The sequence below is a fragment of the Euleptes europaea genome, chromosome 13, assembly GCF_029931775.1.
Source record: "Euleptes europaea isolate rEulEur1 chromosome 13, rEulEur1.hap1, whole genome shotgun sequence".
Lineage (NCBI taxonomy): Eukaryota > Metazoa > Chordata > Lepidosauria > Squamata > Sphaerodactylidae > Euleptes > Euleptes europaea.
Window position 1 is genome coordinate 36373334 of NC_079324.1, and position 25732 is coordinate 36399065.

Sequence of the window (25732 nt, forward strand, 5' to 3'; positions counted from 1 at the left end):
GGGCTCTGGTGATACAGATATCCATCTGTGGGGTGGTGGTATCCAGTCACAAATCTCTGTGTTTGAAAGCCTTGTGAAAAAATCTCTTTCCCTTGGATTTCAAGATTCCGTTCCAGTGGGATGAAGGGAGATTTGACTCTTGAAATATTATACCCTGGAAATCTCTTTGGTCTCTAGGGTGCTACTGGACTCGAATCTCGCTCTTCTATGGGAGGCTAGTGATCTGAAACTACCTTGGATTTCGTTACCCTTTCCTCCCAAGTTTCTAGCCCTCCTGGTGATTAGGGGAAGTTGACCCAACCCTACTGCGCGCAATAGGAGACTGTAAGCTGACAGGATCTCAAGGTGAAAGAAAAAACCAATCTAAACAACAGATGAAATAAGGCCCTGTTTAAAGTGCTGGGGATAAAGGGGAGATGACTGGGGAAGGCACTGGCAAACCACCCCCTAAAAAAAAGTCTGCCTAGTAAACGTCGGGATGTGATGCCCCCCCATGGGTCAGGAAAAACCCGGTGCTTGCACAGGGGGGACCTTTACCTTTGTAAACGTTTCTCAGAGTCAGCAGCATGAATATCTCAAAACCGCAATGTAAGAAAAAAGGGGCACGGATGCATTTTATGTTTTAAAAAAGAGACCCCAGCAAAGTTGAACTTAGAATCATAGAGTTGGAAGGGACCACCAGGCTCATCAAGTCCAACCCCCTGCCCAATGCAGGAAACTTCTTGTGCCGCTTGTTGGATTTGTAAGATATATGTCCAATGTCTGTGTTGTTTTGAACGGAAGAGTCCTGGGGGGGGGGCGCTGGGGGAGAATGACCCCTTGCTGAGATCCTGCCCTCCGCCATAGGGCTGCGCACTGAACTAGGGCTCGAACCCCATTCAAGTCCACGGGACTCACTTCCCATGCCCTGTCTCCCTGAAGTCCCGGGGGCGAAAACGCGCGGTCGCTTGAGCCTCCTTTCTTCCCTGTTCCAGCCAGGATTCAGCCAGGATCGAACGCACGAACGTTCTTCCCTGTTCCAGCCAGGATCGAACGCACGAACGTTCTTCCCTGTTCCAGCCAGGATCGAACGCACGAACGTTCTTCCCTGTTCCAGCCAGAACGTTCGTGCGTTCGATCCTGGCTGAATCCTGGCTGGAACAGGGAAGAACGTTCGTGCGTTCGATCCTGGCTGAATCCTGGCTGGAACAGGGAAGAACGTTCGTGCGTTCGATCCTGGCTGAATCCTGGCTGGAACAGGGAAGAACGTTCGTGCGTTCGATCCTGGCTGAATCCTGGCTGGAACAGGGAAGAACGTTCGTGCGTTCGATCCTGGCTGAATCCTGGCTGGAACAGGGAAGAACGTTCGTGCGTTCGATCCTGGCTGAATCCTGGCTGGAACAGGGAAGAACGTTCGTGCGTTCGATCCTGGCTGAATCCTGGCTGGAGCAGGGAAGAAAGGAGGCTCCAGCGACCGGGCGTTTTCGCCCCCGGTCCCTGCACAGCTTCTCCCCCGCGCCCACCCCGGGCCTCCAGGGGGCTTGAAAAGAGGGTCCCTCTCAGCAGCCTCTGCCTGTTTTCTTCCCCGCCTCCCCTGCTAGGAACAGTTGCAAAGGTCTGGGCTTGAGCCCCCCCCTCTCCCTGCCCCCCCTCCTCCGGGCGGGGGCCGCGCGTCGTCCGGGCCGAGGGTGGAGAGAGGGGCCGCCGCCTTGAGCCCACCCCCAGCGGGGCTTGCCGTGCCGTCCCGCCCGCGAGCGAGGGCGAGGCGGAGGCAGGCGCTCGCTCCGCCCAGCCCAGCCGGGCTCCTGCTTTTCCCGGGGGCTGCCGAGGCTTGTCCCAGCCCCGCCAGCGCGGCGCGATCTCGCCCCTGCCCAAGTTGGCCGCCAGCAGAGCCGAGAGGCGCCGCGCCACCGAGCGGAGCGCGCCGGAGCCCCTCTCGGGGGGCGGCTGGCTGGGTGGCTGGGTGGAGGGGGCCGAGAGCCGGGCCCAGGCCCCCCGGGGCTGCTCCCGGAGCCGCGTGGCCAGCGGCGCCTTCGCCAGCCATGCCTCCCCGCGCGCCGCCCGCCTTGCTGCTGCTCCTGCTGGCCGCCGCCTCGGCCGAGCCCCGCTCCAGAAGTTGCTCCGAAGTCAAGCGGCTCTACGTGGCGAAGGGCTTCAGCCACACCGAGGCGCCCAGCCACGAGATCAACGGTGAGGGGCGCCGGGGAAGGGCCCTTTTCCCAGCTGGGGGGGGGGGGAGAGAGGAAAATACCTGCTTTCCTTTCTGTTTCCCCGGGGCGGGATGCAGGCAGGCAGCGGCGGCGACTGGTGTCTCGGGCACGCTGGAGCCTGGTCCCGCTGCAGGGCTAACGCCCGGGGCTGGGCTTTTTTCGCTCGGGTTGGGAAACAGACATGTTGGGGGGGGGGTCCCGGTTCGTCGGTGGCAGGAAATAAGACTCCCCATCGTTTGCCGCCAGCATTGCCCCCCCCTCGCCCCCACTCCGCGTATGACTGTTACCTTTTTGGATACATTATGTGCAGTGGAGAAAGTTTTCTTTCGGTCTTCTTATGTCAAGTTTAGAAGCTCTCCCTTCCTTCCTTAAAAGGCTAAGGAAGGAAATGTTTCCCCATCTCCTGTGTTTTTCCATTTTTCTTCCTTACCGTTCTTTAATGCTTAAGACTTTTCCCCCCCAACTTTGTGCTTGCATGGGGGATGGGGTGTGTGGGAATTCTCCACTGAACATATTAGAATAGGTGAAATCAGGAGGCATTTTGCTTGGCATCCCTCCCCACCCCGCTCTTCCTCTGGTTCTCTTGTTTCTCTTGCCCCCCCCCCCCCAACCAAGCCTTTAAACACATACGTCTTAATTCAGCATCTGTTGCAACTGGCTTGAAGAAAATCTTATTCCCCCCTCTGTGAGAAGCGCTGAAGTTTGCAATTTACACCAGCTCCTAGATTGCATGTAAGCCATGGAGAGATTCCCCCCCCACACTTCTAGTGGGAGAAAGTGGGGGATGGGGGAAAGATTATTTTCTGCCCCCCTCTCTCTTGCCATCCCCCTCCCCTTTCAGAGCTACTAAATGAATTCAGGCAAACTGGAGGAATTCAAGGATGGAATTTGTAACAATTGATGTCTCCCCAACCATGTGGCTTCTCCCCCTCCGGCGGGGTGGAGTCTGTAGCCGGAGAACTGAGCAGAGGATTGGTGGGAAACTGGGTAGATGCTCAAATAAGCGGGGTCAAAATTTACATTTCCTTGGAAATGGTAAGCCACCGAGGGTAGGCCCCACGATGGCTTCCCCCTCCCTTCTATGGAAGAAGAAAGTTAAAGAAAAAAGGGGAGCACTTTGAAGGAGTTTCAGGAAACCAAGCATAAAGTGGAACCAGTCCAGCCAGTGTGGCGGTAGCCTTGACCCTGTTTCCAGCCTGCCTGGAAACTCTTAACTGGTTTGGAGAAGTACAAAATGCAGGCAGGAGACAGTCATCCGACTCCCCCTCCCTACGCCTTTTTCTTCTTTTAATGAAAGCAATTAACGTGTTCCCTGAATTTTTTTCCCACAGTGCGTGAGCTGCTCTAACCTTTTGCTGCTAGCCAAATTGTACATTTTGCCCCTGAGCTGGCAGTCTCCTTAGCAAAACCCTTTTGATGGCAGGAGCCGAAGCCTCTTTGGCGGACTCTCCGCAAACCCTTCCTCCCTGGGGAAAGGAGAGACTGTTGCAGGAAGTGCCTGGCTTTTCACAGGTCTGGACTGGGGGATCTCGTGCTTATAAATAGAGATCATGACTTCTGCCTCCATCCTCATACCCTTCAGAAAAGGAGACTTAATTGCCCTCCTTCCTTGCGGGGTGGGGGGTGGGGGGAGAGACACACAGTGATTTTTGCCAACTCATCTTTTAAAAGAGGATGCATACTGGGAGCTGGTTCCCCCAGTGGGCAGAATTTTAGACTAGGACTGAGGACCGCATTTGCTTCTCTTACTTAGCCCTGCACTTGTGGTATGCCTTTGAACAAGTCGCTGTCTTGCGTATCAGTCAACTGGTAAATAACCTACCTTACAGGGCTGTTGTGATAATGTAACAGAAGTGCATTCAGATCTCTTATTTAGCCATGTACTTGCTGGGATGGCTTTAGCCAATCTGTCTAGCCCAGAAGTAAACTGGTAAGAGCCTACCTCACAGGGCTGTTGTGAAGATGTAACAGGAATTGTGAGGGGCTTTATACTATAATAAAGGTTTAGTGTTTATATGGTGCTACAAGAGAAACACTTTGGACATTTGTGTTTCATACGTCTTTACAAACAGCGTAGTATAGGAGTTAAGGTGTACTAGAACTGGGAAACTGAAGTTTAAATACCTACTCAGCTATGAAGTACACTGTGTAACCTTGGACTAGTTATTCTTTCTCAGTCTAGCCAACCTCACAGGGTTGTTGTGAAGATAAAATAGAGGAGAAGAGAGTGGAGCTCCTTGGAGGACGGATGGGATGAAAATGTACTAAATAAATAAATAGCCCTGGGAGGTTCGCCACCTGAGCTGGAAAGAATGGCCTGCGTAAGAGACCCCTTGTGAGTCTGGCTGAGATGACATTATGCTTCACTTAGTCTCAGTGCTAATGAATGATAATAGAGAAGGTGGCTGATTTGGGATACCTACAGCAAGTGCCAGAACCATAAGACCAGTTTCTATGCTATGAGGGCCGCTTGAAACTGCCTCTACTTCGCAACAGTCCTCATCAAGAACTGTTTTATGGATTTGCCAACTGATTATAAGCCCTTTTCGGTAGTTATGTTTTCACCATCAAATAGGGAGGATGTACTACATGCACCCCTCCCAATTTGTGTGGTCGTGATTTTATCCGAAAGGGGCAACACATATATGTTCAGCATAGGTGCAAATGAACCTGAGGCTGAAAATACGCATGTTGTCCTGTTCAAACAAAATGGTGCACATAGAGAGGAGTGCATGTAGCACATGGTAAAACATAACGGCTAGAAAGGGCAACCAGTTGCTGCTAATAGCCAAGGTGGAAGATGGTATTCCTACAAACCACATATCTGTGGATGATTTCAAACAGCCTCTTCCTATTGGTGGTTTCACATGTCAGTCTTTAGTTATCCTGAGTTAAACTTTTTCCCCTCACAAAACACGCTTGTGGGATTCCCCCTCCCTTTTTTTTTAACAGCTTAGTCTTTGCAGGTTTGCGTGTCTGAGGCTCCCTGAGTGTTTTTGGTTGGCTGGCAGAAGAAAATTGCAGCTAATGTACTCACACTCCAAACATTTTATTCTGTTTCTGGTTTGGTTTCTTTCAACCTTCATCTCTTCCCCCAAGGCTGCTGCTTTTATTTTCCCTTTTGAATGACCTACTGGACTGCATTCTCCCAAGGAACAAAGGAAGTGCCTTTTTAGCTGGAGCCTTCGAGAAGACCACCAAGGACTCGAGGCCCCGGCCTGGCGCGATTTCGCACCACTTTCAACAATAACAAAAATGCATGACTGAACGACTCAAAAATGTGGAGAGTTAGAGGCATTCGTCTGAGTCTAGGATACTGTCACAACACAGACGGCCCCTGAGTCAATACCTTTGCGCTGCTGGCGCAGACACTGGGGAGGGGGGTCATCTCTACCATTGAAGGTGCCCTCCAGACAGGCACAGGTTATCCTCTTCCTTGCCAACTGTAATGAAATGATCTTAGTTACTCATTGGTGCTGTTAGCTCGTTGGCCGAAAACTGTACTGGCTTCTGGGAAATTATAATTCCTGGAATTATGTTTATTCCCACTGAACAGTGGACATAAAGGAGTCTGAAGGTATGAATCAGTGGACAGAAGCAAGGCCCAGCTTATGTTCCTAGCTGATTTTTCTCCACCTTTCTTGGCCCGCGTTCTCACACGCGTGTGTGCTCTTTTTCTTTCTCTCTCTTTCTCTCGAGGATTCCTAGCTGTCTCCCCCCTGTCTTAAGTCCTGCCTTGTCGCTCATGTGCGTTTCCTGACACAGTGGCTGCCCTGGTGTTTGCTTGTCTGAAGACACCCACCTGAGGTTTTGAGCCCTTATTTCCAAGTCTGTTCAGCACCGGACATTCTTTTTACCTCTTTCCATACTGTGACATCTGTTTAGGATGCTGGGCATGCAGATGTATATGACATGATTTGGTTTTTTGTCTGCCTTACCTGCATTTCGTAGGGATCTTAAGGTTCCGTAAGGATGATGTAAAAATCTTTCCCCAGAGGAAGTGGAACCAGTGTTGAACAGTGCTACACCCAGTAATAAAACTGGGTTTCGGAAATGCCTTTGATCCTTGGCCTGCATGGGTTAGGGCAGGGGTGGGGAACCTTTTTTCTGCCAAGGCCATCTGGATATTTATAACATCATTCGCGGACCATACAAAATTATCAACTTAAAAATTAACTGACCAAGCCCCAAGCAGGCAACTGCCCCAGATGACCCCCCCCATGGGCAAGCAGGCAGGCATCCAACCAGTGGTTCCCCCAGCCCTCTTGTAGTATAGAGGGAATATGTTTCTCCACGGCCCAGGTGGGAAAGGGTTAACACAGTTTCTTGGGCAGTCCTAGCAGCCCCATAGCTAACGACTCTTCTGCAAGAGTTAAAAAAGGTTCCTTTTCTCAGCAAAATAAACTCACATCCGCCTTGAATAGAGGCTATTCCTGTCCGCGGGAGGGAGTGGATCACCAGTCTTGGATCCTTCTGAGCTAGAGATCTGCCAGGACCCACGAAGAGCAAGACTAGATGATTTCGTGGGCCTTAAACAGCCCCCCGGGCCTGACGTTCCCCACCCCTGGGATAGGGCCTTGGCTGATCATGTTCGCTGGCATTTTTGTAGAAGCAGCCCAACCAAGAACGTAATTGGGCAGAGGGCAGTTTATACTTTCAGCAGGACCAAATAGTGAAGAGTTGCATAGACCAAACCACTTCAGGCTGCAATTGTAGTGGAGAGAGGTGGGCAGGAGGAGGAGCTGAATATTTGCATGCTTTCTGCATTGGAGGGGAAAAATCACCCTTCATAAAGGTAAAATAGTACCTCAAGGAGAAGAGTTCAACTTATCTTCCTAGCTGGTATTCTACTTTACCATTTGCAGGGAGTTTTTTTAGATGAAAGAGCACTCAGAGCATCATAATATTTAGCATTTATATAGCATTTTCAGTGTTCAAAGCATTCATTTATATTGTGTGATGTTTACAACAGCCCTGTAAGGCGGGACAGTATTATTATGGTAACATTGCTGAAGCTGAGTAAAAGTGGCTTGTCTAGTTGGTTTGTAAGCAAAGAGTAACTGGAACCAGCAACCTTCTGGATCGCAACTTGTTCTTTCAGCCATTACAATACACCATCTCTCTGTCTGAAGTGGGACAATCCAGTTTCGGTTTAATGGTGACTGAGAGCCTTTCTTAATATGTTAAGTGTCTGAACCCTTGGGCACCATTAAGGGCTGCAGAATGGGAAGTGGAGGAATCAGTCCATGATCTGGGCTGATCTGTTGGGAAGATCTCCTGCACAGATTTTGCTGCTCAGCACTCCCAATTCTGGTACCAAACTTGAGCAAATTTAACAAGGAATATGTACTTAATTGCATGAAGTAGACACTTCTAAATGCTAGGCTTCAACGGAATTCAAGAGCTGTTCTGGCAGCGAGCAGGAGTCCTGTGACAAGAGGAAGTAGAAGGAACAGAGAGCTCTACAAATGGGCAATAGTTTCTGCCTCAGTCTTTATATCTATTCTGAACATGGCCAAAGAGAACAGGTCAAAAATTTGCACAATGTGGCCATGTATAGCTAGGAGGGATGTTTCTAGAAACTGGAAGGGGGATGCTGACATTTGCAGACAAACCACCAAATTAAAATTTTTTTTAGGAAGCTTTACAAACCAAACCAACCAGTGAAGCAGTCACACTGTTCACATGTTAACAGTGAATTTATGTACATCCTGCCTGAAATATATACATAGAATCGGAAGGGGCCATACAGGCCATCTAGTCCAACCACCTGGTCAATGCAGGATCAGCCTAGAGCATCCCTGACAAGTATTTGTCCAGCCTCTGCTTAAAGACTGCCTGTGAGAGGGGAGCTCACCGCCTCCCTGATTCCACTGTTGAACAACTCATACTGTTTCTTACATCTGTTTGTGAGAAACAGCCAACACATGTTCACTTTACAAAAAGAAACTGGGGACCAGTACCTGGATAAGTGTGTGGTTTGTACCATACATTCAGCTGTATGTGACTGTAACATGATAATTACTTAATGCACATACAAAGAACAATCAAGTGTACACTGTAAATGGATTGTACATGCATTCCTAGTAACTAGTGACCAGGACTAGTGTGTGTGCATTACTAAATTAAAAAAAAATGCCTACGGAGATCTTGCAAGATTAGGGTTGGCATAACAGGGCGCTTAAAAAAAAGAGAGAGAGCAGCCATAGGGGGAAAATGGGAGGGGGGAAAATGGCAGCAGCACGGTTGGGGGATGGAGCAGGGCAGCAACAGGAGGAGACAGAGGGAAGGAGTGAGGTGACTGCTGTGAACTGCCCGGCTTCCATGGCAGGAGGTGACAGCAATGGTGGAAAGGAGATGGGTGGGGGGAGTTGGTGGTGGTGCAGGGAGGAAGTTGGGCAGATAGGAAGATGGACCCACTGGGCTGGTAGGGCTTCAAGAACCTGTGAGCTAGCACTGCTGCATAGAGCCTCCCCTGACAGCGCTGCTGGCCCCAGCAAGAGGGAGAAGGGCAGGGTGGGAAATGAGATTTCCCCTCTTTGGTGAGACATCTCCGGTCCATGTTTTGCCCCTGTTAGGGTGGTCCCAAGAGGCATGTTGTCAGAGCCCCAAAAATGACGGGGAAGGGGTGGGTCACATGTCCCCTTTCTAGCCAACCTTAAGGCAGCAAGAGTCCGCCTTCTGAGACTGGCCCAACAGCCCTGTTCTCCGAGCCCCAAGGATGACAGGCGGGGGTTGGGTTAGGCGTCCTTGGGGCTTGGAGAACAGGGCTGTTGGGGCAGTTCAGCAGCTGTGCTTTTGCAGCCTAAGAATGACTGGGAAAGAACATTCCTCTCTCCTTCCCAGGTACCCACGGGGGGGTGGTGCTGTGAGAGAGTGCTGCTGATAGAACCCCAAGAATGGGTGGAAAGGGTTGTTTTTAGCTTGCCCAAGGATTGTGGCCAAGCCATCTCCTGGCAATCAAAAGACAATCTGGAGCATTTTCTTGCAGGTCTCTGCTTGCTCAGATCTTGCAAACTGAGGGCCGTGGCTCCCTTTATTGAGTCAATCCATCTCTTGTTGGGTCTTCCTCTTTTCCTGCTGCCCTCAACTTTTCCTAGCATGACTGTCTTTTCCAGTGACTCTTGTCTTCTCATAATGGGACCGAAATACGATAGCCTCTGTTTAGTCATTTTAGCTTTAGGGTCAGTTCAGGCTTGATTTGATCTATAACCCACTGATTTGGTTTTTTTTGGCAGTCCACGGTATCTGTAACACTCTCCTCCAACACCACATTTCAAAGGAATCTACTTTCTTCCTATCAGCTTTCTTCAATGGCCACCTTTCATACCCATACATATTAACAGGGAATACGATGGCATGAATTAACTTAACCTTGGTGGCCAGTGACACATCCTTACACTTCTCTGCTTGTAGCGCTATGAAATCTGAACATGAGTTGTGTATGCTTAGCCCAAAACCAGGTTCTCTGATGACCACTTTGAGTGTGGTGATTAAAAATGGTCTCATGGCAATCAGAAAGGCAGTGGCTTCCCCCCAACTTTGGGCCACAATGACTAACATAACTACCTTGTCTGCGAGCTGGCTAGTAAAAATTCATGTAGACTGTTTATTTTTGTAGCGTTACCTGCAAGGCTCTTGCAAATAATAGTCACGTAGAAAATATTGCACCTTTTAAAAACCGTGATTTAATCATTTACGAACTTTAAAGTGGTGCCCAGTTAATGAACAGTTTGTGGATCTTCTCCTGTCCCAGGGTGCATTCTCTGTTCATGGCGGCTAAATAGCCAACCAGCAATGGCAGCAGAGGTACAGAGTAAGCAGGCCATTAGTTCTTGCCACGTATTTTCAGGCAACTCTGCGAATAGATACTTGGATTTTTGCCGCCTTGCAGATGGGAAAACTCTCTGCATGCACCAGTGTAATGGCACGCGCATGTACACTGAGGCAAAAGCGCAGCAAGGTTCCAGTTCATGCGTGTAAGTCCTGTGTGAGTGTGAAGTTTCCCCTGTTGCTGTTGCGTCTGGGGCAGGTTTGCACTTGCAACAGAGGTTGTCTGCAGCAGTTTTTGTTTTCCTGGGGTGCCGAACTGACCAGGAAAGTTCTTGCTCACATGGGAACTCCCCACACCTTTTTGGAGCCCTTGTGTGTTCTGCTTGATGGAAACTGAATCGTCTTTTAATTTATACGCTAAAAGAGATTCTGTTTTGGAAGACAGGAGGGCTATGGCAGATGTTGAAATCGAGACTTTCCTTTGAGAAACAAAACAAAAAAAAAACACACATAGAAACTCCCCTGTCCTGTGCAGTTCTTTCTCCTCCTGTTCTTTGCTGCTTGTTTGTGCTTCTCTGCTCCGAGAATAGGGTTTTGTTCGGCTACAGCTGGATGTTGGGTCCCAGCAATCTGCAGCGTTAAGCATGTGGTTAGCCATAACTGCTTTGCAATGGCCCAGTGTGAGTGGGAGGATCGTTTTCCTTGGCAGCCGCTTCACAGAAAGTACTGTTTTGTGTGCCAGAGTAAGCAGTTATTACATTCCATGTCATTTATACTCAAATTATTATCTATTGTTAAAATTGCCTCAATTATCGGATGTTTCCTTCGAAATGCAATCGGCTGTCCCCCCCTCCCCATTCATTTTGGATGACTGAAGTCATTATTCCATAGCCTGAAAGAAATGACGTTCTTTAAAGGTTTGGAAATGTTGAGGAATACTGTTTTGCCATTCTTTATCAGCAGCTTAAAAAAAATTCCTTTACAAATCCCCCCCTCCCCAAATATTAAGCGGGTCTTCCTGTGTCAGAGACTTGTGATCTTGGCCCCTAGAGTTGAGATTTTCCTTGTACCGCCACAAGGAAACAGATCTTTCCGCACTGCCAGTTCTGCTTAGCCTTTATCTGTTTTGGGTGGGAAGGGGGAGTTGACTTTGACCTTTCTTGGAGGTGTGTTTTCTTTACTACTCCACTGTGTACTTTGCAGGCAGCACATGCAGTTCGTATAATTCAGAGAAGAGCCAGGGTGGTTAGTCAGCGTGGTGTAGTGGTTAAGAGCAGTGGTTTGGAGCTGTGGACTCTGATCTGGAGAACTGGGTTTGAGTCCCCTCTCCTCCACATGAATGGCAGAGGCTAATCTGGTGAACTAGATTTGTTTCCCCACTCCTCCACATGAAGCCAGCTGGATGACCTTGGGCTAGTCACAGCTCTCAGCCCCCACCTACCTCACAGGGCGTCTGTTGTGGGGAGGGGATGGGGAAGGTGATAGCAAGCCGGTTTGATTCTTCCTTAAGTGGTAAACAAAGTCTGCATATAAAAACCAACTCTTCTTCTTCTTCTAGTCTTGAACTTAAAATGGGGAGATGTGGGTTCAAATCCCCGTTCAGCCCTGAAGGCAATTTTGAGATTCAAGGCAGTTTTGAGTTCTCAAGCAGGTCAGTCATGGGACCTCTTAATGTACAAACAGAGAACACTCCTGTGATGCCACTGACCTTGGATGCTTTGGGCAAAGTCCAGAGGCAGGTGTGCTGGGGGTGACTGCGCCACCTCTATGGAGGTAGTCTTGAACTGACGGGTGACCTTGGGCCAGTCATGTACCCTCTCTGAGCCTAACCTACCTCACAAGAGTTCTTGTTAGGGAAAACTACGGCATCTCCATATATGCCACCTTAGCTCCTTAAGTGTTAGACTTTCTTGGCAGAGATGACCCTAATATCTGTGCATCCCTGATGTGTACTGTGGTGTATTGAAGAGCCTTTGGGTCTTGGCTGTGATGTGCTAGACAGCAGGCAGCAGCGCAGCGTTGGCTGGAGGGAATGAGAATGTAGGCCTGACCTGATGCCAAGGCTCAGTCCACCCTGTTTTGCCCACCAACTCCCACTGTCTTTCCTCTTGGGGCGCTGTGGCCTGCATATTGATTGTGCATAGTATACTACGAAAACATGCCTCTGGTAAGAAGTTGGCTGGTTGAGTTTCCAGCCAGATTCCAACTGGCTGGATACAATGCAGGGGGGAAAATGGTTTCCTGGTGCTTAGTTGGGGCAAAAAGCAATTACCGTATTTTTCGCTCCATAAGACGCACTTTTTTCCTCCTCAAAAGTGAGGGGAAATGTCTGTGTGTCTTATGGAGCGAATGCGTGTGAATCCGGCCCCGGAGAGAAGGGCAAAGCAGCCTAGGAAGAGCAGAGCAGTTTAAGCTCCCCCCTCCCCCCGTGCTTCCCGGTCCCGAGGCTCAGCTCTTGGACGGGGACCCGCCCAACAGCTGAGCCTCGGGACCGGGAAGCGGGTGGGTGCGGAGGTTAAACTGCTCTGTGCTGCCTGGGCATGCAGCGCAGAGCAGTTTAAGCCCCCACCGCCCCCCTTCCCGGGACTCCCTGGAAGCCGGGGGGGGGGTCTTGAAAGTGCTCTGTGCTGCCTGGGATGGCAGTGTGGAGAACTTTTAAGACCCCCCACCCAGCTTCCAGGGACTCTGCTTTAAAGCCTCCTCTAAAAACTTTTCCTCCTCTAAAAACTAGGTGCGTCTTATGGTCAGGTGCGTCTTATGGAGCGAAAAATACGGTATGTATGTAGTCTTAAAATATAAATTTAATGGCTGTCTTTAGAAAGGGAGATCTTGGGGTTTAGGTAAGTTTCAGTAACTGAGGGCTTCTCCTTACATTCTTTTCTCTGTATTTTTTTTCCAGCCAACTTTTATGTGAGAGGTATGGTTGGGATGTCAGACAAAAGTTGCCAACTTGCTATTTGACTATGGTCAAATACATCTCAAGTTATAAATGAGGATGTGCCTCTCTGTCTGTCTGGATGCATCAACGGAGAGGTATGAAAACGCATTCCGGCTGTGGTAGCAGCAGCAAGTTGAGTGGGAACCTGTAGGAATGGGTGTCCATGTACACCTATTCCTATTCCTCTCACCACTGCCAGGCCTACACTGTTCCCTCCTCCTTTTTTCCCATTGTACCTGCAAAAAAAAAAGGGAAAAAAAGAAAAAAAAGTGCAGCGTGCCAGCAGTCATGCTGGGGCTCTTCCATGGCCCAGAATCCCTTCCTCTTACCCTCAATTTAACTTTCCTGCTGAGTCACCCTGTCAGTCTTGGCAGGGAAAGTAAGAAAGCCCTTTAACGGGCAAAATGGGAGGGTTGCGGCAGCACTGGTGTTTGCTCTGCGCCATTTTGAAAGTAGAGCTGAGATGCATCTCCCGTCCCATGGTGGTTCTATGGCTTCTGTGTCCAGATAGATGCTCAACTTGCATCCACCTCATTCCCCCCTTCTTTATCTGGTTTAAAGAGAAATCCCCAGGAACACCATGAGTTGTGCTCAGGATGAGTGCAGCATCATATGGATGCTTTCCTGATATGCAGAGGCATCTTTCTTTTCATGTGAGGGAAAATCCCAATGTGGATGCTGTCCATCTGTCAGCGTAGTATATTTTTATCCAAGTCTTCCTCCAAGGAGCTCAGAATGGCGTACGTGGTTCTCCTTTTTCTCATTTTATCTGTGTGTTTTCTCTCTAGGGGATGGGGCCATGGCTCTGTAGTAGAGTTTCTGCTTGGTGCACAGAAGGTCCCAGGTTCAATCCCTGGCATCTCTTGTTAAAAGGGTCAGGCAAAAAGTCAGGTGAAAGACCTCTGATTGAGACCCAGGAAGGACACTGTTGGAGAAGGTAGTCTAGACTTTGATGGAACAATGGTCTGAACTGGGATAAGACAACTTCATGTATCCTCACAACAACCTTGTGAAAAGATTAGGTTGACAGAATGTGAATAACCCAAGGTAACCGGATCAAGCTTTGTGGCAGAGGGGCGATATGAATCAGTTCTGTCAGATGGTAGTGTGACACTTAAGTGTCACTTCACTACACACATCTTGCAGGTTCGAGACATTCGGAAGGGATGATATAGATGATGTTGCACTGTCAGAAGCAGAAACAGTTGCCCCCAGGTTTTTCTCTTTGCTTGCAAGAAAGCTTCCCAGGTAACTTTACTCTGGAAGATTAACCCTTGTGTAGACATTTCTTCTTTAGTAATAGTGCAGGGGACAGAGGATGCTTTGTTAAAAATGATTAAATGTGATCACAATGGAGAAACCATTTAATTAATGGAAAATATAGCTCTCTCCACTCCCCTGAAGTTTATACATTCAGATTCTTTTAAACACTTGATGAGGCTGTTACTGCAGCCTTTTAAAAAAACAACAGTCTTATAGTTATGGGGGGAGGAAGTACGGGGATTTGTAAGCTGGGCGCAAAGCAGTTTCTCAAAAGCGAGTTGCAGGCTTGCGAGCAATCCTTGCACAGCCACAATGATCTTTTGTTCTTTGCAATGTATGTTCTTCTAACATAATGTTATGTTACCTCTGAGATGGGTTCATATTGGCGGAATTGTGTGTATAAACCTCTGCGACTCGTCATTATCTGGAAGAATAACGAGTGAATATTTCACCATTTATGGAGCGTGGGGGTGGTGAAGGAGGGTCGCTTTTCACCTAGGGCTGTTGTATCAGGTTGGGAGACTTGCAGGGTTGAGTGCACAAATTCTCTGTGCATAGAAAATTAGCATTTAGGGGACAAGGTTGGACCCTTTTAGTTTTTGTTGTGAAGGGAGTCCTTTTCCCACCTTTTCCCACTTATCCCTATGAACCCCAACCAGAAATGGAATGGCTTGGAATCAAATTGATCATCTTGGTGAAAATCAGGCCTCTGTTACCTGGTGGGGCTATCATTAGGATTATCATTGGGATAATGTATGCAAAATATTTTGATAATTATACTTTGCACCTGATCAAATCTTGGTTACCTTGCTGGATGGTTGTTGTTTTTTTGTCATATAAATTATGAAGTGCTTTTTGGTGTGTGCTCCAAACTTGTGGAAAACAAATAACTTTGATAGCTCACTGTGGAGGCATGATTGCCATCTCCCTTCTGCTTTCTTGGCCATAGTTACTATAAGCAAGAAGTACACTCAGATGTGGAGCTGTCGGTGACTAGACAGTAGACTGAGTAACTTGTTTTTCTCCTGCTGAGTCACCAAAGAAGATGATGCTTCGTGCTTTGTTTGTGTACTTCGTCCCTGGCTTGAGGCAAATGAATTATTTGTGTGCCTGTGTTTGTGTGGTTTGAAGTACATGCAACCAATTTAACACACCTGTTGCTTGCCTCTGGGCAAAATCTTTGATCCCCGCAATAATGCAATCGCTTCGCTTGCTCTGTTTCTCTAGAGTTAATGAGTTGAAGGTTGTAGCGCACTTTGCACATTAACAGTGCTGTATAAATGGCTAACAGCAAATGGTGCTTATCAACATATCTGTTTCCTTTAAGAGCAATGCTTGATTGATTTTAGTGTATTGGCATTCTGCTTGTCTATAGCCACAGCGCCCTGCCAGAAGGGAATTTTGGAAAGCAGCAATCCTGCTCTAATTTAAGTTGGTAGCAAAGCTCCCATCGATTTGTTTTTTAATTTGGTAGGAATGCAAGTGGGGATATTATTGCGTTTTGATTTGAAGCTGTCCTTGAGGCCAGGTTTACTAAACTCCTTCCCACCCACTTAACCAATCCTTCTGCCTGTCCTCAAAGTTTAAATTTGGCCAGAAGTTCCAAGCTCTTAATTGGGGAATTTGGGGATAAGAGAAAGACAATGCGAATGAGGAAGGGGGTTGCTTGAAAGACTTGGAAAAAGAACTAACTAGGATGATAGTATAAATGAAAGTAACTTTATGTTTTGTCCTGTAGGACTAATTGCTCAGTGGTGCCTCTTACACCAAACCTTGTTTAATTTAGCATGCCAAGGATGTCGTCTGGCATCCCCCCCCCCTTCCTAAAGTCCCTTTTGTTGGCTGGTCTGGAAAATGTAAATCTTAAGTCTGCAAGTTTCGATGCGCTGAATATTGTGACAGTTGGTGTATGTATTGCAAATGGTTTTGAGTATATAGAAGCAGCTGGATTAATTATTACAAAGTAGGCCTTGAGAAGGGGTGGGTGTTCCCATACTTGTTGAAGCCAGATGGTTGCAGGGCATCAGGAGAGTGTGGCTTACCTCGCTTCTTTTTGGAAACTGCAGTGCTGCCTGCCTATACTGTTGTGTTCGTTGACAGAATAATATCTGTGGCGACATTCAGACATGACAAACAAACCAGAACTTGTTTGGAATGGGCATGGCCTCTTTTATTGTCAAGCTGTCTCCCTTCATGGAGCATGCTGTCACATTGGAAATCTCCTTGGGGGAGTGGGTTTGGCTCGACCGACCGAGAAGGGTCATGGCTCAATGGAAGAGCATCCGCTTTGCATGCAGAAGGTCCCAGGTTCAGTATCTCCAGTGAAAAGGCTCCAGCAGTGGGTAGTGTGAGATATGGAGAGCTGCCGCCAGCCAGAGTAGAGAGTAGTGACCATGATAAACCGATGGTCCAACTCAGTGTAAGGGAGCATCAGATGTTTGGTCATGTCATCCAAAGGTGACTTCACAAATGTAGGTTACGTCCTTTCTTTGTAACTGGTATCCTAAACCAGGGTTAAAGTGTCACGTGGGAAATAAACTAACTTCAGTTTAATAGGTCTGCACTTGAACATTGCAACAAATTGGAGTTCGATTGAAGAGTTCCATAATCATTCTTGGCGTGCTATTGGGGGGGGGGGACTTGCCTGTCATAAACAAACTCTCATTGGTGGTGCATGAACAGAGTGTGTGTAAGTCATGAGTCTTGGTGCCCCTTAGAGTTGCTTTTAGATGTTGCTTTGTTGAGCAATCAAAAACAGAAGTCCAGGATTGTAGAATTTATTTCAGACCAATCCAAGGACTGCTAGTCACAGGGGCTGATACTGCAAAACCCTGCTGTACTTGAAAAAGGCTTTAAGACTCATCAGTCCCCTCTTTGTTCTCTTGTATTTTTGTTCCCTTAGGCCATGTGTGTGATAATGGTAATAATGCAAAAAGTGAACAGGAGATCAAGACTTAGTAATGTCTGCTTGGACATTACTAGGAGCCCTGTGGCGCAGAGTGTTAAGCTGCAGTACTGCATTCAAAAGCTCTGCTCACTACCTGAGTTCGATCCCGACGGAAGTCGGTTTCAGGTAGCCGGCTCAAGGTTGACTCAGCCTTCCATCCTTCCAAGGTCGGTGAAATGAGTACCCAGCTTGCTGGGGGTAAAGGGAAGATGACTGGGGAAGGCACTGGCAAACCACCCTGCAAACCAAGTGTGCCTTGGAAACGTCGGGATGTGACGTCACCCCATGGGTCAGGAATGACCCAGTGCTTGCACAGGGGACCTTTACCTTTTTAAATGTCTGCTTGAATACTTGAAGGGGACAGTAAATTAAACCCAATAAATTAAGAAAGGAAGTCTGTATGAGGATAAGTTTATTGGGGAGGTTGTGATTGCTGGGGGATTTATTCAAGACTGGGAGCTTTCCTAAAATATGTTTCAGCTCAGGCAGGAGTATGATTAGGGTCTGTTATTTATGGCCTCAAGGCCCTTACATTGTTAAAATGGAAGGTGGGACTACCCATAGAGGAAATGAGGTACATGGAACCATGTCAATTCACAAATATTTCTGAGTCTCCATTCTCTGGTATTATCAGCCTTCTTTCCCCAACTCCAGACTGGCTCTGGACTTGAGAAAAGTTGCACTCTTGAGCTTAGGACCAATACATCTTTCTCCATTTTATCATCTCGATAGCACTGTGAGGTAGGTGAGTCTGAGAGAAAGTAAATGGCCCATTGCCACTTCTTGATTTTCATGGTTGAGGGGGGATATGAACCTGGGCCTTCTAGTTCCCAGTTCAACACTGTGTCCCTGCAAGCTGTGACCAGAGGTATTGATAGGGTAGATTGGTCCATATTTCTAGAGGATGTGAATTTGTCTTCTCTCTGGGGGAAGCTCAGAGGCCAAAAGAAATAATAAGAGTAGCTGTTTTGCTTGAAAATGGCATGCTGAAAGGAATGACACCACCGCATATGGATAGAAAGCATGATCCAGACATAAGGAAATAATGGATTGTAAATGCATTGCTTCCTGGAACTTTGATTATTGTATAGTAGTTAGGCTAACTCCTCAATCATCTAATATACCATGCTCTCATACTGTTCTTTTATTTCTGTTTGGGCTCAGTTGTTGATATATGCACAAAACCTTTCCCTCCAAACTGTAGACATAAAGGAATAACTTGATATAGCACAAGTCAGAGAGACTAATTTCTAAATTGTATACTTTTTGTGGCTTCCAATAGATAGGTACCCGTGGTTAGCTGAGCATCATTAAAGTGGTTTTGTTGCACAGAAAATGGCTGTTTCTTGGTTGCAATGGTCAGATTGCATGGTTGCATGGATCTTAATCGGGTAATGATTTCATGGTGGGAAGGGGGAAAGGTGGCCTCAATGGCAAAAGGATCATCTTGTCATTGCTCTGGCTGTGTGTGCGTCTGCACAAACATGCGGAGAGCTGCTACCCTGCAGGCTTTCTGCCCCTTCCTTGCTGTATTCCCTTGCACTACCAGTGAATATTTTTGCTAACACATTCTTGGAGTCTCAGTGTGAAGATTGCTGAATAGTTTCAGAGCACATACTTTATTTCCATTACTGAAAGCAGGAGCCATGCCTGGTGCAGGCCAAAGACACTTCAGCAGCCCTGGGGATAATGAGATAGCTGACAGACTGGAATGCAGATTTATCAGGGGCAAAACCTGGCAACATTCCTTATTCTTCTTTTGAAATGGGCCCTTCATACTCCTGCTTGCTGCACAGGACTGGCACTTCTTTGTCTCAGAGGCAGCATTAGATCAGAAAGGGCAGTACAGTATGTAATATATATATTTTTAAATGGGTGTGCTTTGGAGAGGAGCCAGAGTGAGTCCCGGTACAAAAACTGGGGCTTTCACTTGTTAAAGATCAGGTCTTGGCTGTCGATGGCTATTAAATACAAAATTGAATTTTCACATTGCCGTAAGTCCATGGTTACGAGGCATTTTCATTTTTTTACAAATAGCACCAAGTCCACTTCCTCGGGGATTTGAGGTTGACGTTTTCCCCCTTTTCTTTGGAGCAGTGCCTTGTTGGATGTAATATAAATGGCTAGGGGCTGTAGGAAGTCTTTGGGGTTGGAAAGGCATGGTCCTGATGGCCACTACAATATCTGAACCCCAAAACTCATGTGGAGAACTGGTCAACTGAGGAGGGAAGCATGGAGCTGATTTTGCCAGGAGATGTGACTGCAAGGGGGGGGGGGGCTTTAACTTAACTGGAAAAGTTCTTGGAGGGCCACTGGTGGATGGGAACAAGCCAACCCTCGGGGCCAAACTAGAAGAAGAAGAGTTGGTTTTTATATGCTGACTTTCTTTACCACTTAAGGAAGAATCAAACCGGCTTACAATCACCTTCTCCTCCCCACAACAGACACCCTGTGAGGTACGTGGGACGGAGAGAGTGTGACTAGCCCAAGGTCACCCAGCTGGCTTCATGTGTAGGAGTGGGGAAACCAACCCAGTTCACCAGATTAGCCTCCCCACTCATGTGGAGGAGTGGGGAATCAAACCCGGTTCTCCAGATCAGAGTCCACTGCTCCAAATCACCATTCTTAACCACTACACCACACCGTGATGGCCACAGGTACTTCAGCAGGACTTCAGCTGCGAGTTCCCTGTGGGAACTCAATTCAGAAGCACCACATCAGTCCAATTGAGGTTGTGACTGTGGCGCAGGGGAAGGAACGACTCCTGCGTTCCCCTGTGCTCTTTTCCCCATCCAAAATGGCCATGGTGGGTTATTTCATGTACAGCCCCCAACGGAGTAAATAAAACCCCCAGGGCTCTTTCCAATCAGGAAAATAGTGCAGGGGAGGGGGGAGACAGGAGCCCTATCCCCCATGCCATGGTCCTATCCAAATCAGATTTCTTTAGCTCTTCTGAATCGAGTTCCCACAGGGGACTCACAATTGGTGTCCTGCTGCAACTCTTCATGGTGATCAGAACTGTGGCCCTGGTACTCCTGCAGGGGCTTCTCGGCTTGGACATGTAGGCTTCCTTACTTGTTCTGACCTGGTCTAAGCTGAGAGGTCATTGCAGATCTGCCAGCATTGCAGTGTCCACTTGGCTAGGCTTGCTCCTGGTCCATTTAAACGTCCCAATCTGTCCCTGCCTCCCTGACTAGAAAGTGAAAGTCCAGTGTAACAGAAACAATGGGTAGTATTGGGGATAAAAGGGAGTTGCAGGTGGAGCAAGGACAGGCTCCAGGAACAGGAGTATTAGTATAATAATTATACTAGATCATCTGTCTATTCATATCAAGCTATGTGTGCCTCTTAGTGCAATCCTAAGCAATTATACCTTTCTAGGTTTATAGAAAGGTGTACGATTGCACTGTAGGCCTGCTTAGCCACAAAACATTGCCTGCATCATCAACTTCTTTGGTAGGTCCAGAGAGAGGGAGCCAGCTTACTCAGGTTCTGGTTTGAAGCTCCGAATGGTTAGGTTGCATTCAGATGTCTCAGAAAACTGGTTTTTGGAAGCGAGTCTGGTTAGTCAGTCTCATGTAAGTAGCAAACCCTGAAGTGTGTGCTAATCTCTGTGTGCCTTTCACCTGCCTTTCAGCGAAGAGGACATCTTCCTCATTCGACCATCTCTGTGGCCAGGCAGTGGCGAGGGGTGATGAATTCAGATGCCACGACAAACTGAACTTGGTTAACAAACCAAGTTTGAAATCTCGATTTAGTGCTAACCAAACAAACCCTGGTTTGCTGGAGAGTCTGTGTTAAATTGGATTTGATAACTGCTAACCATGATGTCTGAATGCCTGATGGCTAGAACAGTATATGCGAGGGGGTGTTTTTCAGCAAGGGAAACCATTAATAAGCGGGAGGGTTAGAGCTCCTTTGCCATGTTTCATTTGCACATTTTAAAAACTTCGTGGAAATTTCCATGGGCTTGGTTTGCGTTGCTTGCGTGCCCTTGTGCCAGCCTCCTGGAAGGGAGGCGTGTTGGCTCTGGTTTGAATGGTGCTTGTTGGCATCTTCACAAAAGTGCTTCTGTGCAGGGATACTGGCCGCATCCTGCCTGGGTGGTCCTCTGCTGCCTTTCGGGTGGGAGTTGATGGAGATAAACACAGTGCTGTAAATACTTCCAGGGGCTGACCTCGCAGACAGTCTCTGTAGCATAAGGCAGTTGGATGCAAAGACTTCTCAGGGGTATTTTAATGGTCTTACTGAATTTTTAGGTTCCTACTGAATTTTGAGGTTCCATCTGAGAACTGAGTGCTCTAAAGCAGGGAATTTCAGAGTTGTCCTAAAGACATATTGCATGTATGAAAGGAAGTGGAACTTGGTTAGGCTAGGAGGAGATAGTTTCAAACCTAAAGCAGAGTACCCTATATGCTATGATCTGGGTTCCCTGATTTTTTAGCTGCGTACTTTAGTCAGGGGTAGAGAACTGAAGTCCTGTTAAAGTGGGGGGAAGAAAAAAGAATTTGTCTTGCTATTTCTCTGGAAGACTCCCCCTTCCATTTTTGATGAAAACATTAGGAAAACTTAGAAGAACTCCTATAAACTATTTTCTGTTTTGGAATGAGTGAAATGCTTTTAAAGAGTTCATAATACACTTCCGTTTGTTCTACTACAAAATGTATTTTCTAACTTAACAGTTTACACCACACACACACCTCTCAACAACTAAGACCCATGTAGGTTAGGGTGCAGCAGTTTGCAGATTTCTCTCAAGTACAGAATATATTTGTAGTTGTGCTTGTAGAATGCAAAGGAATTTATAATTTTAAATTCCATATATATTCCAGATAGTACAGTTTAGGTGCTGAGTTATAATTTATATTGTTAGGGCAGTAAAGTATGCTCAGGTTTGATTAAGGTTGCCAACATGAAGTCCCTCTCCAGGTTCCACCCCTAAATCTCCAGGAATTTCCCAACCTGGAGTTGGCAAACCTAGGTTTAATCAGAAAGTAAGTATTGTATATATTTCAATCTTTCCATTTCCACTCCCCCCCCCCCCAATAAAACCCTGGAGTTTGTCCTGTGGCTTCAAAATGTCTGAAAATTTTACCTCTCTAGTCAGGGAGATTTACAGCTAAGTCTGCCTTGGAATTACGGCCTCTGCTTTCTGCAGGGTAATGCAGTGGCTAGAAATAATTTCAGGTGGGAAGAAAAAAACCCAGTCTGTGGCCTGCATGAATAGAGCTTTGGGGACTTTCCAACTGATGGTTTGAACCATATGCTTCTTGCTTACTTCAGCTTTAAATTCTACTTCTTAAAGTTGAAGTTGCTGAGAGTTTTTCTTTGGGGGGTTGGGGGTGGTTCTAAATCTCTTTAGCTTTATTTTGCAATCCCTTCTCAGTTCTTCTGTGGCCTCGTTGGCCACTGTATGAACAGACTGCTGGACTTGATGGGCCTTGGTCTGATCCAGCAGGGCTTTTCTTATGTTCTTATGTTCTTTCTTATGTGCCCAGTCTCTGTCTTCCAAAGGTTCTGTGAGACCTGAATATTTGAAGATGCAGAGCAATCTCAATTCTCCCTGGCCCCTACATCTGGTTTGCCTTTGAAATAGTGGTACTAGGAATCATCCCGTATGAACCCTTCTGCCTTTTGAGATCTGTGGGTGAGATTCTGCTCCAGGACCCATCTCAGGTGAATGTAATATTGGCATCTGCCACCAACAGGGTATTTTTAGTAGCCACCACAGTGCTGTGAAATGCTCTCCCCTGTAACGTGGGGCAGTGCTCTTCACTGATTTACCTTTTGAGAAACAAGTGAGAACTTTTCTTTTGTCAGGTGTTTGGATTCTTGTCCTTGTATCATGATGGTTAAGTTGTAATGCTGCCAGATTTCTGCAGTTGTTCTGTTACTTGTGTCTATTTCTTAATGTTTTCTTGAACATTTTATACCAAATACTGTTTTAACTTTTGATTATGAATTGCTTGGGAAACTTTTGTGAAGGAGTCAGGAAACTGTAGATAAGCTTGGTAAAATAACAATTAAAAAAATCCCTGCTGCTTTAAAGAACATGGCTACTGGGAGGGGCAGTAGGGGAGGTTTTGTGGAATGGTGGGAGGTTGGAAAGAAGGGGTGGTGGTGGCAGAGAGTAGAGTTGGCCTCTAGCTGCCCGCTGTAGTTGTCCACTCTTACCCTCTGACATATACTGGGCGCAAGCAAATTGCAAGCATGTTATTTGTGGTTTGGAAAGGCATGGCATGATTACAGTTAGATTTCTGGGAGAAGGTGTGAGCATTTCACAGTTCCTGCGGTTGTTTATGGTGTGGCAAATGTCCCTCTTTTAAGGATCTCCCCCCCCCCCTTCCCAAGGCTGGCAGTGGTATTCTTCAACGTGCAGCCTTCTCAAAGACCCAGAAAACACACTGGAATAATGTATCCTCTAGGACATGACATTGCTTCAATATATTTATGTAACCAGTTTCTGTTGTGCACTCTTCATACCTGACTGAGGTGGATCATTACAAGCTGGTCTCTCCCCCTTTTTTCTTTATATTTATATAGTTTGAGAGGCAAAAACCTAAAATTATGACTCTTACTTCTTTGTTTGCTATACCAAGCACACAAAAGAGCAACAGTACTGTAATTCTAAAAACAAATGTTTGCTCTTGAGTTTTTCTTGCCAAGGGCCAGTGTGGCACAGCCATGTCCCCTGCTGCTGAAAATGGCAGTTGTGTGTTGTGACACTGCTTCTGTAGAACTTCCCTGTCCCCTGAGCATCATGCATTCCTTTAGTCTGCACCAGTGGCTGGTGGAGGGTGGCAATTATGGAATGTCAGGACTCAGAGGAGCTCTGCTCAGAGTTACGAGGTGGGGTGGGGGAGAAGGCTAAATGTGTGCCTCCTGTTTTAAGCAGCAGCTCTGTGTTTGATGTAGCATCTACCTTGACCTGAGAATTGACTGAGATATTATGGCTGCCATTTGGAATCCAGTTTAAGTTTTTCCATGGCTGGCTGATCTTTTGCACATACGGGTGGGCTGTGCTTTCTATGGAATCTTATCTCCCGCACCTTGATCCCCTATCTCCTAAATATATGCATGGAGCATTTGGGTCAGTTGCATGAGCCATGTGCTTTGAAGCTTCCTGTATAGAGTTGTCAGGAAAAGGTAACAATCTGGTTTTGTCTCTGAGGAGCAGCCATAACTGGGCCCCATTCTGTTCCCTGTAACAAGTTCTAATGCATGATAGTGGAGAAAGAGGAAGGAGGGAGAAGGTATTTAAGCGTCTTAAATACTTACAAATGTTCACGGGAACTTTTTGTGTGCAGAGCAAGAAATGTTAGCCCAAATACCTTGATGGACAAAAAGTATGATGTGTCAAGTGATAAGAAGAGCCCACCACAGGTTGTTCATTCACACATGGACTTTCTTCACTTGATTGCCACTACAGCAGATAAACCATCACAAGCACATTGCTTTTCAATGGAATCCATTTGCAAGTTCAGCATCCAACCACTAATACCCAGAAAATTGGGTCTGGTTGTCTAAAACAACCCTGAAATGGATTTTATGGAAGATGCTTTAAGATCAGCTTTCCCATGAGGCTCTGTGCCCACTGATCCTTGAACCACTAGGCATTTGACAAGCGCTCTGGTTTTCAACTCTGCAGTAATGGGCATTAGATTTGCCCTCTTGCTGACTTCCCCCCATTTAGTTCCAGGCACTTATAGCGACAGTTTGGTTTTTTTTTAAAAAAGATCGGGAGTGGCTCTCCAGCTTTAACCACAGCTCAGAGATAAGCTCAGCATCAACACTTCATTGTAGTTAAATACTACCCAGTTAACTAGCATTTGGACCTGATTCGCACTCTTTGACTAAAATGGAGCTTCTGATCATGAAACCGAGGTTAGTGTTGGGGATGTGTCTTAACTGTGTTTAAGACAGGAGAGGGGACTATCTGTGGCTGAGAAGGTGCAAGCCCATAGCTTCCTCCCGATCACTTTAGCATGTGCAGTGAAATGATCCTGGCATTATGTGTTGAGCTGTTGGAGGGAACAGAAGCAGAGGAGAGCAAGCGATAACCTTGCACATAACAGAAAGTCATTGTAGTTTTAGAGTTGGATGACGCATCGGTGATTTTTGCCCTTACCGATCTTCTTCACTTGATCCGTCTCCCCCCACCCCCACATGTTTGAATAAACTCTGCCTCTACTTTTCAGCCGAAATGCTTTAGGTTAGCACCGGAGGGAATACGTTAACTGGCTTGGCCCGGGGAATGATTGGTTTTTCTGACAGAGGTTATATTATGCGATCTCTCGGGCAGCACAGTAAGCAATTTGTGTGTGAGTTTGGATGGCTTGCGTAGCTGATGTGCGGAAACATCAGTTGGAGCAGCTGGCTAGTTAGTGACCGGCAGGAATTTGAACACAAACAGCCGTTTCAGCGCAACTCCTTGTTAAAGATGATCTGGTTTCTGTCAATAGGAGGTGGCAGATTAAACTAGAGTGGAGCCCTTTAGAGGGTTCTACAGAAGGGTCTGTGTTTGTCTGCGTGGTGCACACTTGTGCTGAAATTCTGTGGGAATGCAGAAAAAGTGTGCTACTCAGTTCAGAGGATGTTGTGTTCATTTTAAAAAACACAAGC

General features: G+C 47.0%; 1 protein-coding gene across 1 annotated transcript in view; it reads left to right on the plus strand.

Moving 5' to 3' along the window:
- The first annotated feature begins 2021 nt into the window (after positions 1 to 2021).
- GPC4 (glypican 4) overlaps positions 2022 to 25732 on the plus strand; it is a 74385-nt gene continuing 50674 nt past the window's right edge. Inside the window, exon 1 of the mRNA XM_056859529.1 lies at positions 2022 to 2169. Coding sequence (XP_056715507.1) covers positions 2022 to 2169 — 148 coding nt within the window. The remainder of the gene's footprint in view (positions 2170 to 25732) is intronic.